The 13,933-nt window shown below is 37.4% G+C and overlaps 1 protein-coding gene across 1 annotated transcript in view; it reads right to left on the bottom strand.

Moving 5' to 3' along the window:
* Positions 1–13,933, bottom strand: part of EDIL3 (EGF like repeats and discoidin domains 3) — a 259,985-nt gene that overhangs the window by 46,492 nt on the left and 199,560 nt on the right. Inside the window, exons 7-9 of the mRNA XM_054055095.1 lie at positions 10,170–10,325; positions 8,943–9,087; positions 3,287–3,471 (exon numbers count right to left, since the gene is read on the bottom strand). Coding sequence (XP_053911070.1) covers positions 3,287–3,471; positions 8,943–9,087; positions 10,170–10,325 — 486 coding nt within the window. The remainder of the gene's footprint in view (positions 1–3,286; positions 3,472–8,942; positions 9,088–10,169; positions 10,326–13,933) is intronic.

The raw sequence follows: 13,933 nt of genomic DNA, 5'->3' as shown, positions 1-13,933 counted from the left end.
TGTTCCAGCCCTCTGATCAATAATATTTTCTAATAATGGAGATAGCTTGGCAGGAAAATACCCAACCTGAACGTATTTTACTACTAACAATCCTCACATTTTAAAAAATGTGTAGGCATATATATAACAGTTGCTTTTGCCAGTCTTCGGTTTGCCATCTTAATCAGAGACCCTTTTTTTTCCTTATGGTGCTTAGCTGATTCCATCACATACAATCAGAAAAACATTAGAATAAGACATTACTTGTTGCTCCACTCCACTATTTAAGGAAAGGATGATTTTCTTAATCATCTGAGCTTAACGGTAGATATATAAAATAACATTGGATATACTGTACCAGGATTATTATTCATGCAGAACTTGCCACTATCTTTGTAGCAAAATACAAGCTAAGCAACCAGACGACAATCATTTTCGCAGAAAGTAAACTTTTTAAAAGATTCATGTGTAACTAGAAATATAAAGCTACAAAAATGCTACTGGTGATCTGAAGGTAATACAGAGATGGAAAGGAACCTCAGCAGACTTCCAAGATGAGCACACTTTTCATCCAGCAGTGCTATGTAGAGAGGTAGGCTTTCAAAAAGCCAGCACAATATTGGTTTTAAGATAAACCACTACCAAGATCCAAGTACAATTATAAAGTTGGGACCAGGACAACACATGAAACAATTCATGCAAAGTGGACAGCTGAGGCAGGAGAAGAAAGCTCCAGCTATTTGGAGACCACAAATGAAATGAGACAACTGCAGCACCAATAAAGTGAATATACTAGAACCTGAAAATGCACAGTCTCTGTGTGGAGCCATGTAAAACTTCACATTCTTGCCTCTGGAGATAAATTTTGGATGTAGCAATCCAGAATACTTTGAAATGAAGAGCATACTTCTTAATAGCTGCATTTTTAAACGTGTAGCTGATTCAGAATTTTCCTTTTTGAGAAAAACCTGAGTTAACCCCAGCTCATGACAGAGAAGAATTTCTCTCTACAGTTTATCCAAAAGTGTTGTGAACTGCCCATAAGTAACAACTAGCATTTATGCACAATGCTGAAATTATCTCTCAGCAACCATTATCACTGTAGGCACTCTGAAATGTATGTCAGCACACAAGTTTTTTAAAAGAGGAACAATTGATAGCAATGGGATTTGGACAAGGATCCCCCAAAATAATAGTTAAGTTAGGACATATGTAAGTTATCCACATACTGTAAACCACAACAATTTTTAAAGGTACTCAGTAGGCTTTTACCTGATTTTATAGCTTTCTAGTGAGAATTATAAAACATAAAACAAATAAGGTATGTGAGAAATATTCGAATGGCACGGAAAGCTAATACTGTGAAATATTGTATTGGTAAACCTGCTACTTCAGCAAAATACAGAAATCTGTGCCTTACTTTAAGACCATTTTAGAGTACCATGGAATCACTATTGGAATCATCTGTTGTAATATGTAATTGCTGAGGGAAAAACACATACAGATAAGTTTGCTTTCACATGCTTTTTTCTCACTAACTTGTTTCGAGTAAGCTCTATCAAAGCAGCATGATGATAAAATTGCAATCAGCATATTAGAAGGTTTCAAGACAATATTTTGCATTTTAAGGGAAAAATAGAGAACTTCCTGCAAAGAGGACAACAATGAAAGGATGAATTTAAATGACAAGCATTACTTTCATATAGAATCATTACCTTGACACGTGTGAGCCCATCTCTACTCACGAACTGAATTCAAATAAACAGCCTACCATAGGATATAACAACCAGCCTAACCACTGAAAAAAATTATTTTAATGAATCCTGTTCTTTTCTCAAAAAGGAAATGTTATGAAACTCTTGGAGAAATATGGTAAGTATAATTTCTTCCAGAAAAGGGTAACTTGGTCATATTTGTGTGAAGTTACTGAACTCATATCATAGCCATATGACAAATGAACTGAAAGATGAATATTTCCTCATAATATTCTTGTTTTTATCAGATTTAAGAAAGAGCATGCCTTATATGTCAAGTACTTGCAGAGACTGTGCAAGTGGTCTTATTAAATTTGCAGGTTTAGGTACATTCAAGTATAGCAAGACTTACAATAGAATGGAAAATTTTAGAATCTAAGAATTAACTCCACAGCTCCTTGCTATCTATAGTTAATTAAAAGTCCACTGTCACCCACAGAAGGAGTAACACACCACAGGATACTTCTGTGGAGTCTCTGCACACTCTTGGTTTCTTGATATTACTGAGGAGTATAAATAGGATACAATTGTCTCTCACTTATGTGGAGAAACATTTTCACTTGCTTCTCTACCATTAAACACAGCAAAATAATTTTCCTCCTCTCCAGAAGTTACAAACTGCTGTTTCAACAAGCTACTCTAAAAAACTTTCACCAAATCCCAGGATGATAGTTATTCAAAAGTTAAATAGACAAGGCGACTTCTGTACACATCTAATCTTGTAGAAAAGATAGCAATTCTATTGCTAAATTGCTTAGCAACTGTAGGTAAAAACCCTAATATGTCATAATTTATATGTGAAAAGATTGCAGGGAGTTAGTAGCCACATCTAGTGTTATTGAGGTTATCCACTGAGAACTCCACGAGGAACTGGCAGCTGGCTCAAAACACTGCTGTTTTCAACAGTTCCAAATGTAAATGTGTCAGCAACTGGTCAAACAGGCTTCCATATGGGTGATTTATTGCAACCTTTCACATCAGCATGCTACTGACTTGTATAAATAACTCCCAGGCTAAAAAACAACTCCTATGCACAGCATTATAATGAATTCATATGCTGACTCAGAATTGCTATGTTCAGAGTGATGTTGGAATGCAATTTGGAGCAGTCTCAATTAGACATAGATAATTTATATGAGCCAGATTTGCTGATGTGCTCAAACCTTAAGTAAATATGTTTTCTGGGGAGCTTTGAAAGGACAGTAAGGGGGAAACAATCATGCCTCTGAACAGAAGAGGAGAAGTCAGCGAAACAGATTTGCAACTACTATTTGCGTCCATTAATAACGGAGAATTCATGGCTGCTGGGCAACTCATAAGGTTCCGCTAGTGGAGGTGAAAGTTTCCCTGAGCAGGGTTTTCTGCAATGGAGATACCAAAGCCATGAAAATCGACATGGGCTTTCACAGCTTCATCGTCTATGCGTTGGCAATTTAGGATGGCAACACTCAGAAAATGAAGTATAGAAATATTATCCTAAATCAATCAATCACCCCAAGATCTGAAACACAAAGACAAAAAAGACATTTCGGAAAATATTTATGAAATTTTACCTGCAACCACTGCGATTGGTCATTGTGGCCAGAGGTCCAAGCATTAACTTTGCCTTGCTTGTCCAACCGGGCTTTCCTGGGCTCCCAGGCAAACATGTCCATGTTGAGTGTACGGAAAACACTGGAGGCAGTAATTTGGTAGTCCTGTATATGTCCTGATTTCATGCCCAGGGGTTCAGAACAACCTGGAACAGCAAGATAAGATCTCTGACACTAGCTGCTTATCTCTGTCAGTGGTTTAGGTTTTCTGTTAAGGGAAAGAAAACTAGCAATTCTTGAGGAAAAGGCTATAATCAAGACTATTGTTGGAGGAACTTGCAAACAAACCAGTAAAAAATAACCAATTCAAAGCATTTTATTTCAACACTGTTTTGGAAGACTCAAGAACAAGACAGAGAATTCAACGTACTCTATCCTGGTATAAATATAAAAAGGCAAACAAATAAAAAAGGTGACTTTTCTTATCTTAGTTTTATTTTCCTGTCTGGAGGCTTGCTATTGTTTCCCCTAATCAGTTCAATTTTATCATACTTTTATACCACATCACATCAGCCAAGTGTTTGCCCACCAAGGAAACACTAACTTTTCTTAAATCCACTGCAGAAGTAAAATGTTAACAAGCATTGAGCTCTTCTATGCTTTTGAATTACTTGACATCTCGCCAAACACTTAGAAAGCCCCACACGCACTGACAGAGTGAAATACTCAGAAAAATTACAGCAAAGGAGAGAGAGTAGTAAGAAATATTCACTTAGGAGACATCAGGAGTTAATGGTTTATTTGTTTAAATCAGGTGGATACCCCACACCATTGAGTTATTTTGATCATAGCAGGAAATAGATCTTGAGCTCCTCTTTTCTCTGTTGGTTGTCCAAGAAAGGAAATAAATAAATAATTGACCGTGTTCCTCTGCCTTGCTACTGTATGCTGAGAACACAGAAGTTATATTTGGACTCAGGAGAGGGAAGAAGCAAGGTGACAACAGGAGAGACATCCTTTGATATCAGCGCTGTAGCAACAGTAGTGGAAGCTAAGGGAGACAGATGAGCTATGTGGTTTTAAGATCAAGAAATACAAGGAAAAAAAGACACAAGTGAAGTGGCTGACAGTAAGAAGGTTGTTAAAAGGTCAGGGAAAGTAGATGTATGGCTGAGTGGAATAATATTTAATTTGTTGAAGAAAACAGTGAATGATAGAGATGGGAACATAAAAGAAATAGTTTTCTTTTTTCCTTCCAGCTGTCAAAAACCTGTGTGTGTGCAGTTGTCTGAAAGACTTCACTTTACAAATTAGTTCAGTAGCTACTTGGTTCAGTAGCTGAGTTGGTACAATTAAACTGCAAGTGCTATTTTAACATTCCCTAACCCAATGAATGAGAGTGTGCCCCAGATCTAACATACCTGGATTTGCAAGAAGTACATCACCACTATGATTGCACGGAACCCAGACTTTATGTATCATTACGAAGACAGAGGTTTTTCCACCTGACACTCACATCTCCCCCTGCTGTTTCCTATCAGGTAATCATTTGCTGAGTCACCAGCTGTGTTTCTTGAAGCACACATGTAAGTTAGGACAGCCTTCCTGCTGGGACCATGACTCTGCTCAGCTGCTGTCTCTTGATAGAGCACTGTGTAACCACTTAAAGCATATTTAAAGGTTTTACTTTGTTTTTCACTCTGTTTGAGCTAGATGTCAATGCTGGTTCTCTTTTACTAAAAAGTCTACTTCCTTCACCAGGAGATACCCAGATTTAAACACTTTACTCTTGTTATAGTTTCTTTGATATTATTAGCAAAGACCTTATGGTTAGATTCTACTTTCTCTTTCTTCTGTAGGTTTAACACACAGAATTGAGTGGAATTATTAGACATTCAAAAGAAAGTTAAGACCAGGCTCTTTGTGGGGGTATAACAGCGGGAGCAAATGCATATTACCAGAGACAGATTATAATATGCTCTTTAAGGTAGTAACAGCTGTATTTAAAATTTGAAATACTAATATTTATAGTATATATAAATACTAATATTTAATATTCAATTAAAAAATAAAGAGTCAATTTTTGAAAAAAAAACCAGCCTTTCACAACTGATTCACAGTACACAAATAGGAATCACACAGCTTTGTCTGTAAAATGAACTACCTACGTCAAAACAACAGCAAAACAATTTTCCTGGAGCAGGAAAGGGCAATTGATAGCACCAATGAGAGGGACTCATGTGTTGCTTTAGAGAAGGACTCTGCTTGTTATTCAGTTCTGAAGTATCACTCCAGAATCACAAGGGCTGTCAGCAGGAATGTTTCAGGTGAGGAAGATGAAGGAGGTTCCTGACACAAAAACATGGATTGTCAAAACTGTTTCTCAGCGCTGGTCCAATCCATAAAAAATAGTTATATATTTTCTGAGTATTATTATTGATTTATGAAACAACAGATGTTTGCTTGTGTGTCTGTGCATGCGTGCATGCATGAAGAGTATTTTACACTCACCTGCCTTCTTCGCTGCCCCAAAGGGAGGAGGAAGACAATTGTTAAAGGTAACAGGAGAAAGTAGGAAGACCAATGAGAACCAGAAGAGACAAACGTGATGCACATGTGTGGCAGAAAAATGTCTTAGTGCTATGTTACAGAGAGAAGTAGCAGACCCTGTTGCTTCCCATCTCCTATGGCACACTGCTGTAGTGCCAGAAGATAATGACTGTTTATTTTGATAGGCAAGCTATAACCTAGAACACAAAGGACAGAATCATCAAACTAGTACTAAACATTGTATCTGCAGATAGTCATAGAAGTGCATTTACAATAATACTCATGACTCCCTAGGACATCTCACCACTGCACTCTATCTTCTTTAAATTTGCTTTGCAATGTCCCTTTCCAAAGGACATAATCTCCTTTCCCATTTTCGCAACCATTTAAAGTTAGTGAGAGCTAACGTAGACATGCTTACCACTATGCTCAGTGGAGCATCTTATGTCAAAATGTTTGAGATTCTTTGGATATCACCACCTGTGATAAATGGTACCTGATAACTCTGTATGTTTAAATCTATCTAGGTATAAGCTTGGAGCTGCTTCTTTGACCTAGCCTAATGAAACAGGAACAGTGAAACAATGAGGATGAGTGTGGATTAGCATCTGAAAACTGAAAGAGTCCCCACAAAAGTTAATTTCTGTTGTCAGTTATTGAGGGCACAAGATTTTACTCTTCATTGTGTATCCTGTACCATGCCTTTCATCTACCTCTTCTTTCAAGAAAGCTCAAACCCTTCAAGGAAATATTAAATTTGGAGTCCAGTGGAGACAAAACCACAAACGGGTTTGCATGCAAAGGTCTACATGCTTCTTGTCTTGGGTCAGGATTCATGCAAAATTGGCAAAAGCAGCATAAGTCAATTATTTGAAGGCAAATGTGATTTTGTTTGATTAATACTGTAATGTTCCTTTTTTGAAAATCAAGAGATTCCTTTCCATATTAGATAGCACTGAAGACAAACAGGAGGGGAATCTACTATGAAGTACAAATGTTACAAGTCCCCTTTTGAGTGAGTTTGTGTAAATGGTATCTGTATGTACTGTAAGGACAGAGAAAGAGATACCAGAGTACAACACACCAAAGAGAGGAAAATTACATAGCTATGTTCTAGGGAGCAGCATCCCTCTGCAAGAACTGATGAGTTTGCTCATGAGTTTGCTGAGTTGGTACATAGGCACCAACATACAGAAGCATGAATAGTTTTTGACATGGAGCACATGCAAAACGGTAGAGTTTGCTATAAGCAGATGGTTGAGGGTGAGTGAATTGCATGAGTGACTGTGTTGTAAGAACAATTATCTGGTTTTGAAAACAACAGCGTGAAGTTATTACTAATAACAACTTAATGAATAAAGGCATTCTAATAAACAGTAGCTGTGATTTGTTTCTGCCCCCATATCAATACTCTGTGGAGGGAAGGAAATTTACAACGCAGAGATATGTAAAACACAAGTAAGGCAGAAACATAAGGCAATGAAAATTAATGTCTAATTTAAGATGGCCAACTCCATAAGCATTTATCACGGCTTTCAATAAGATCTGAACATGGGGCCTAGTAAGAAAAGCCTAGAGCAGATTAAATTGAACATTCTGCTGAAGTTTGTCCTAAGAACGAATTAGTTTTTATGATGATCTGGTGCTGTAAGACAGTCTCCTCCCTTCAGTAGTGACTCTATTCTCAAGCACCACGGCATGTTAGAGAAGCCAGAGGTCTCAAAGTGCTTTTCTGCCTAAGTAAGATCACCTGGAATTAGAATGAATTATTCTGTTGTTATGTATAATTACACTATTCTTACAGTAACATTGAAATAGTTCTGCTGAGTCCTCGCTGCCTACAGCTCTAAGAAATGATGACCTTGAAACTGTTAGGAGTCCACTGAAGTGAATTCACTTCAGTAGCTTTCACAGTTCTTTGAGCAAAACAATTCCTGGTCATTCTGGCAAGGACTTACTTTAAATTGTAGTTCCAGAAATGGAAGACTAAAAAAAAAATTCTAATAGAGTGCAGCAGCTAGACAGAATTTTCTATTTATTCTCAAACCTATCTATATTGGAAAAAGGCTACAGTGAGATTAATGCATTAACTTTTCATTTCTGAATCAGGTTCTGATGCCACTAGAGGACTGAAAATTATTTAACTCCAGCTGTTTTGATACATCTTTTGTGAACTGGATGGCTATTGTTTGTACAGTTAAGTAGGCAGCCACATAAATATAACTCTTAAATTAATTCAGTGGAGTGTTCTCACCAGTAAAAGGTTGATCTCCTGAAAGATATAAAAAATACACGTGCTTTACTGAATTTGTAAGGAAACATGATTGTTGCAGAGAGTGGCTAGAGTTCAGGCTTTACATTAATGAGTTATATCTTCTGCTACCACAAACCTTAAGAGGGTTTATATTTGCTACACTTGTTCATTTACTTTTTGCGAAGAGATGCAATCCCTGCTTCTTCTAAAAATCCACAAAACAAATCTAAAGTGAACCTTGACTAAAGCATTCCAGCAAAATGTATCTTGCTGCTCTTTGAGTGATCCTTGATGGCAGCTGAAGCACCCTTGTCCCACAGCAGATGTGACATAGCACATTGGTGTGGTCACCCAGCAGCCAGCAGAAATTACACAAATCAGCTTTAATTCCTGTTTCTGCCATGACTCTGCACTGCAAAACCAACTTCGACTCTCAGAAACTGTTTTCAGTGCTTGGTATAGGCTGTGCTGAGTATAATTCAAGTTAGAGACTCTTTGTTTCATGGTATGACTAGCATGTAACATAACAGGTCCTTATAGCTGTTGACATTTTTTAAAATTGGTATAAATGACCTTTTCTGGGCTGCACATAGTTGGAGGCCAATGCGTACAGCAAGATTCACAAAGTGATATTATGATGCTACCACATTACCCTAGTACTATTACTGCTTTACTGCAACCAACGCTTGTCACACTATTTAGGTTGGTGTTGCTGCTTACATAATTTACATAAGAAGAGAAAACTGTCTGAGTAAACTCAGCTCTGACAACTGCATTTCACCAGGAATAAACTGCATGTGGTTTAGACCTTGGGCACGAAAACATGCTACTAGATAGCTGACTCCTGAGGTGCAGTAACTGTACAAAACTCACCTGAGAGTTCACAGCCAAGAAGTTCCATTCTCAATGTGCAGTGTCTTCTGCACACCTGAGGATATAGCCGTAGGTACTGTGACTTAATCGGAGGTGTGAAAGAGTTAGCATATGGAGTATTGTTGTCCACGTTTCCACGAAACACCTGTGATGAAATGACATACTCATAAAAATGTGCCAGGAGGATTACTGGAGGTTCAGTTGATCTCCACATCTCAAAAATATCTGTGTGGCTCTTCTGACAGTCCTTGCACATTTCTTTGCAAGCTTTCCCCAAACAAAGGCTGTTTCATCCTTTCTCCTGTGCAATATGCAAGTTTTTAAGTAAAATACACTGACATTTGCTTGCACTGGCATGCATTTGCCACCTGTGCTGTATCAGGACCTCTTATCTTGTTACTCCTAGAAAATGAGGCTACTAATGCAACTAAATTACATCTTCTTTTCTAATTAATTTATTAAATAGTTCAAATTAAATTTTGTCTGCAATTATTTATGCTGATTGACATTTATGTTTTTCCCTCTGCTTCAAGAACTCAATTCAACTCCCACCAAAGTACACTTATTGCAGAGGAAGCTGAATTAAACCCGTAAGTATTCTTCTATTTGCTCCTCACTCTAATCAGATATACTTGTACTTTGTTTTCTGCCCTTATTATATACCTCTTCACATAGCATTTTGATTTCTTAATAGAGAAACTATGTCTGATGCTGCAAAGTGCCTTGATTTCATCATAACTTACAGAGTAAAGGGAGTTTTGCTTCTTTGTATGCACAACTCTATAAAAAAAGAAGTGGTAACTGTAAACTTTAGACACATACTTCCCACTGAATAATACTGTTTGTAGAGTACAGAGATTAGCATTGATGAGTGGGTTCTGTGTTTTTAAGGGTTAGCATTAATCTGCCTATGTAATAAACCTAAATTGAAAACAGAGTAATGAGTAATTACTAGTAAGCTAATTAAAATGAAAATCAGTTAAGTATAATAAATCTGATTATTCTAGTCTGAGGACACAGTATTTATATAATCATCAACTGAAGTATAAGAAATTCTAAGCAAGCAGAAAGTGCAAATTTATTGATGAATTTTTTCCAGAGAAGAAATAATAACAAGGCAACATATATCACACTGTCAGACAATTGCACTTATACTAGAGCTACCTCATACCTCTGAAGGCAGCTAAAATCATAAGATGCATGCATCTACAGATGACTTAATCTCACCATATCTTCAGTTGTGCCTTTTACTTTGTACATTGTCCATGACTTCCCATCATTACTATACGCAATTTTGTAAGATTTTACATATTCTGGGCTTCCAATCCTCTTGGCACCTTGAGTTATAACTCCAGTTACTCGCATCTTCTTCTGCAAGTTTATCTGAAATAACAGCACAACAGCATTTTAGGGGCACAATTTTGATTCTAGATTCCGTTGACTTTTTTTTTTTTTCTAAATGACAGGAGAAAACATAGATGCAGCATTTAAATGACCATCTTTACACCTGCATTAACTCCTTTTATCTTTCATTCCTTTCATGTATGTATGCACATAAATAAATGAAAAAAAACCTGAACCAAAAGCCTGTACCATGCTTATATGTTCATGTGTATGTATATACACCCATATGCAATTAATATGTAGGATATTACTGGTGTATTACTGAGAGATAACATATTGCTGCTATATAGGATTACTGCTAGGTGTTTCTTTCCTAAAAAGGAAATGCCACATTGTGATAATTTACTAAAGGTTGAACCTTGTGTTCTATTAGAAGCCAGTTTGTAATCTTGTACAAGAGCCTTGGTTAACTTCAGGTTAAACTTCCTTGTGAAATTAAAAACATATGGGTGTTCTGTACAGCAAAGAGAACTTTCCTTGTTCCTCACTTAAAATTCAAATATTTAAAAGATTGTGGCCAAAATCCTAACTTCAAAACAGTCAATAGTAAAATATCAGTGGCTATCAATGGAGATGAACATTCCCTGTGTACTTGTCTGAGTGACCTCAACACCTTGAAGTACAATAGAACATGCACAGAAAGTTCAACAACATTCAGGCAACCTTGACAGCCAACTATATTCACACAAAATTCAGAATGTGATATCCAAATCAAACAATGCCATCATTAGTCTCATCTCTGCAGTGAAGTCAATGGTAAAGCAATATGTGGCAATTGCACTCTCACCCTCTTGCTGTTAGGCTGCTGAAGTCTGTAACTCTTGCACCAAAGGAAGCTTAACAAAGAGCTGTAATCCTGCAAGAACTGCATTAAGGTGCAGGCAGATGTGTGATAAAAGGAGGAAATGGAAATACTAGAGAGTAAACAACTCAGAGAATGTAAATAATACATTAAATTATGTTAGCACTTGCCTCTTCCAAATGAATATTAACCTCTGGTCCCTGGTTGGTGGACCTGACCTAGTGCAATCCCTACTATTTGGGATAGCAGACCCAGTACAGGAATACAGAATTAGAGACAGATCAGGTATCTGATGTCCAAAGAGTTTAATTCCTTTATTATTTACAGTGTGCTCTCAAGATTTTGTCTCACTTGGTCATGTAATCTATCCTCTATTAAAAAATTCAGATGAGCAAATGTCAGTGTTACAATATCTCAATGTGGACAAAATGGGTAAGTAGAGAAAGACAGAATTTTAATGTTGAGTCTTTGGGGTTTTTTGGTTTTTTTTTTGAGATGTCTAGCTATTCTCTACTACTTATCTGAAAGAGTTGGGCTCCTGATATTTTTATTCTTGAGGCAAAAAAACCCAAAATAAAACAGTGCAGTTTCACCATAGGTAAAACTTTGCCCAGGTGGCCAAGAAGGCCAATGGCATCTTGGCTTGTATCAGAAACGGTGTGACCAGCAGGTCCAGGGAGGTTATTCTCCCTCTGTACTCGGCACTGGTGAGACTGCACCTCGAGTACTGTGTTCGGTTCTGGGCCCCTCATCACAAGAAGGATGTTGAGGCTCTGGAGCGTGTCCAGAGAAGAGCAACGAAGCTGGTGAGGGGGCTGGAGAACAAGTCTTATGAGGAGTGGCTGAGAGAGCTGGGGTTGTTTAGCCTGGAGAAGAGGAGGCTGAGGGGAGACCTTATTGCTCTTCATAGCTACCGGAAAGGAGGTTGTGGAGGGGAGGGAGCTGGCCTCTTCTCCCAAGTGACAGAGGACAGGACATGGGGGAATGGCCTCAAGCTCCGCCAGGGGAAGTTCAGACTGGACATCAGGAACAAATTTTTCACGGAGAGGGTCATTGGGCACTGGAATAGGCTGCCCAGAGAGGTGGTTGAGTCACCTTCCCTGGAGGTGTTTAAGGGATGGGTGGATGAGGTGCTGAGTGGCATGGTTTAGGGATTGTTAGGAAGGGTTGGACTTGATCCAGTGGGTCCTTTCCAACCTGGTGATTCTATGATAGTTCTCCCTGTAAGTAATTAATAAACACTCATTAACCTTTAGAATAAAAATGGGTATTTTAGGGTTTAAGGTAATTGAGAGAAGCTGCCTATGAAAGATCAGATTCTCACATTTAACAGGAAAACCCAGGAATATTGGCAATTGCTGTGAGGAGAATGGACTCATAACAAGCATTTAGACAGGCATAAATTAGAAGAGATTCGGTTCTTGGGAAATCTTCTTTTCCCCCATTCTAGGTATGCCAGAAAAAAAAAAAAAAAAGAAAAAGAAAGACATATTTATAAGAGGACATCTCTAGAAGCTACTATTGGACTCCTAACCATATATAAAAATGTGGTTAAAATAGAATAAGAACCAATCAGACATAAAGGTTTCTGGAAGTCTCATATTTCATTCTCTACATGGGATTGAAAAATATTAATAAACAAGCAAGTAAATATTTTTTTCATATATTTATAAAGCTGTTGATAATTAAATGAAGATCATCTCCAAAAACAAGATAGAAAGCACAGTCACACAGAATCACAGAATCACCAGGTTGGAAAGGACGCACTGGATCATCGAGTCCAACCATTCCTAACACTCCCTAAACCATGTCCCTCAGCACTTCATTCACCCTTTCCTGGTGGTCAAACAGAAACCAGACATTGATCCTTTGTGCTTTGGATACACTAACTAGCAGGATCTTAAAATCCACTGTTTCAGAAAAGGAAGATACAGTGCAACATCAAAAAAATTTTCTTTGATCCAGTTATGCATATACTAATAAACTTTCAACAGCATTCCCAATTTTGTATTTTCCAGACAATAATCTATGAGAGGATTTTTTAATGAGAATTTATGTGGAAATACTATTTCCTGTTTACTGAGAAGGAGTAGTTTCTAATGAAACCCTGGCTTTAATCACTTTATATTATCTTCCCGCACTAATTCATTTCCATGCCCCAGCCTCCATCTCTATTGCACAACAAATCTAACACTGCACTTCAAGAAACAAAACGAGGTCAAAAAACCCACCCAAAAGTAATCTACCAAAGAATTGATACTATGGTTGAAATTCAAACTCAAAAAAATTAAAGTTTTACTCCATGAGGGGAAGCTTTGGTGAGATAATCATAAAAATTAAAAAAAAAATATTTAATAGAAATAGTATTTAACCTGTACTGAGTTTCAGGAGGCAAAAAGCCTGCTTTTGTTCCACTACATACCAGTCTTCCCTATAGCCTTATCTGGATATCTGTAAATATAAGCTATGCAATTTTATTCACCTCTCTGTTTTAACAGAAGGAATCCTTCCTTTTAGAAGCTTTCAGTATCCACACTCTGAGTCACAAACTGAGCTTTGGTTTTAAATAGTTTTGAGCTTGATATAACACATGAAATAGAAACAGGATACTGTGTTTTGCAATTTGGTCTACATATTGTCATGTTTGTATGAAAATCCCAATGAAGGGAGAAAAAAAATCTGCTTTCAAATCCCTGCAGTTTTCTTACATACAAAATCCCCATGGGGCTAACATCGTGCCTGCAGTAGTTCCTTTCAGTGCATATGGATACATCAAGAATTAATT

The sequence above is a fragment of the Cuculus canorus genome, chromosome Z (assembly GCF_017976375.1).
Source record: "Cuculus canorus isolate bCucCan1 chromosome Z, bCucCan1.pri, whole genome shotgun sequence".
NCBI classification, from domain to species: Eukaryota; Metazoa; Chordata; class Aves; order Cuculiformes; family Cuculidae; genus Cuculus; species Cuculus canorus.
The sequence above is the reverse complement of the archived record's forward strand: the minus strand, read 5'-3'. Positions and strand labels throughout refer to the sequence as shown.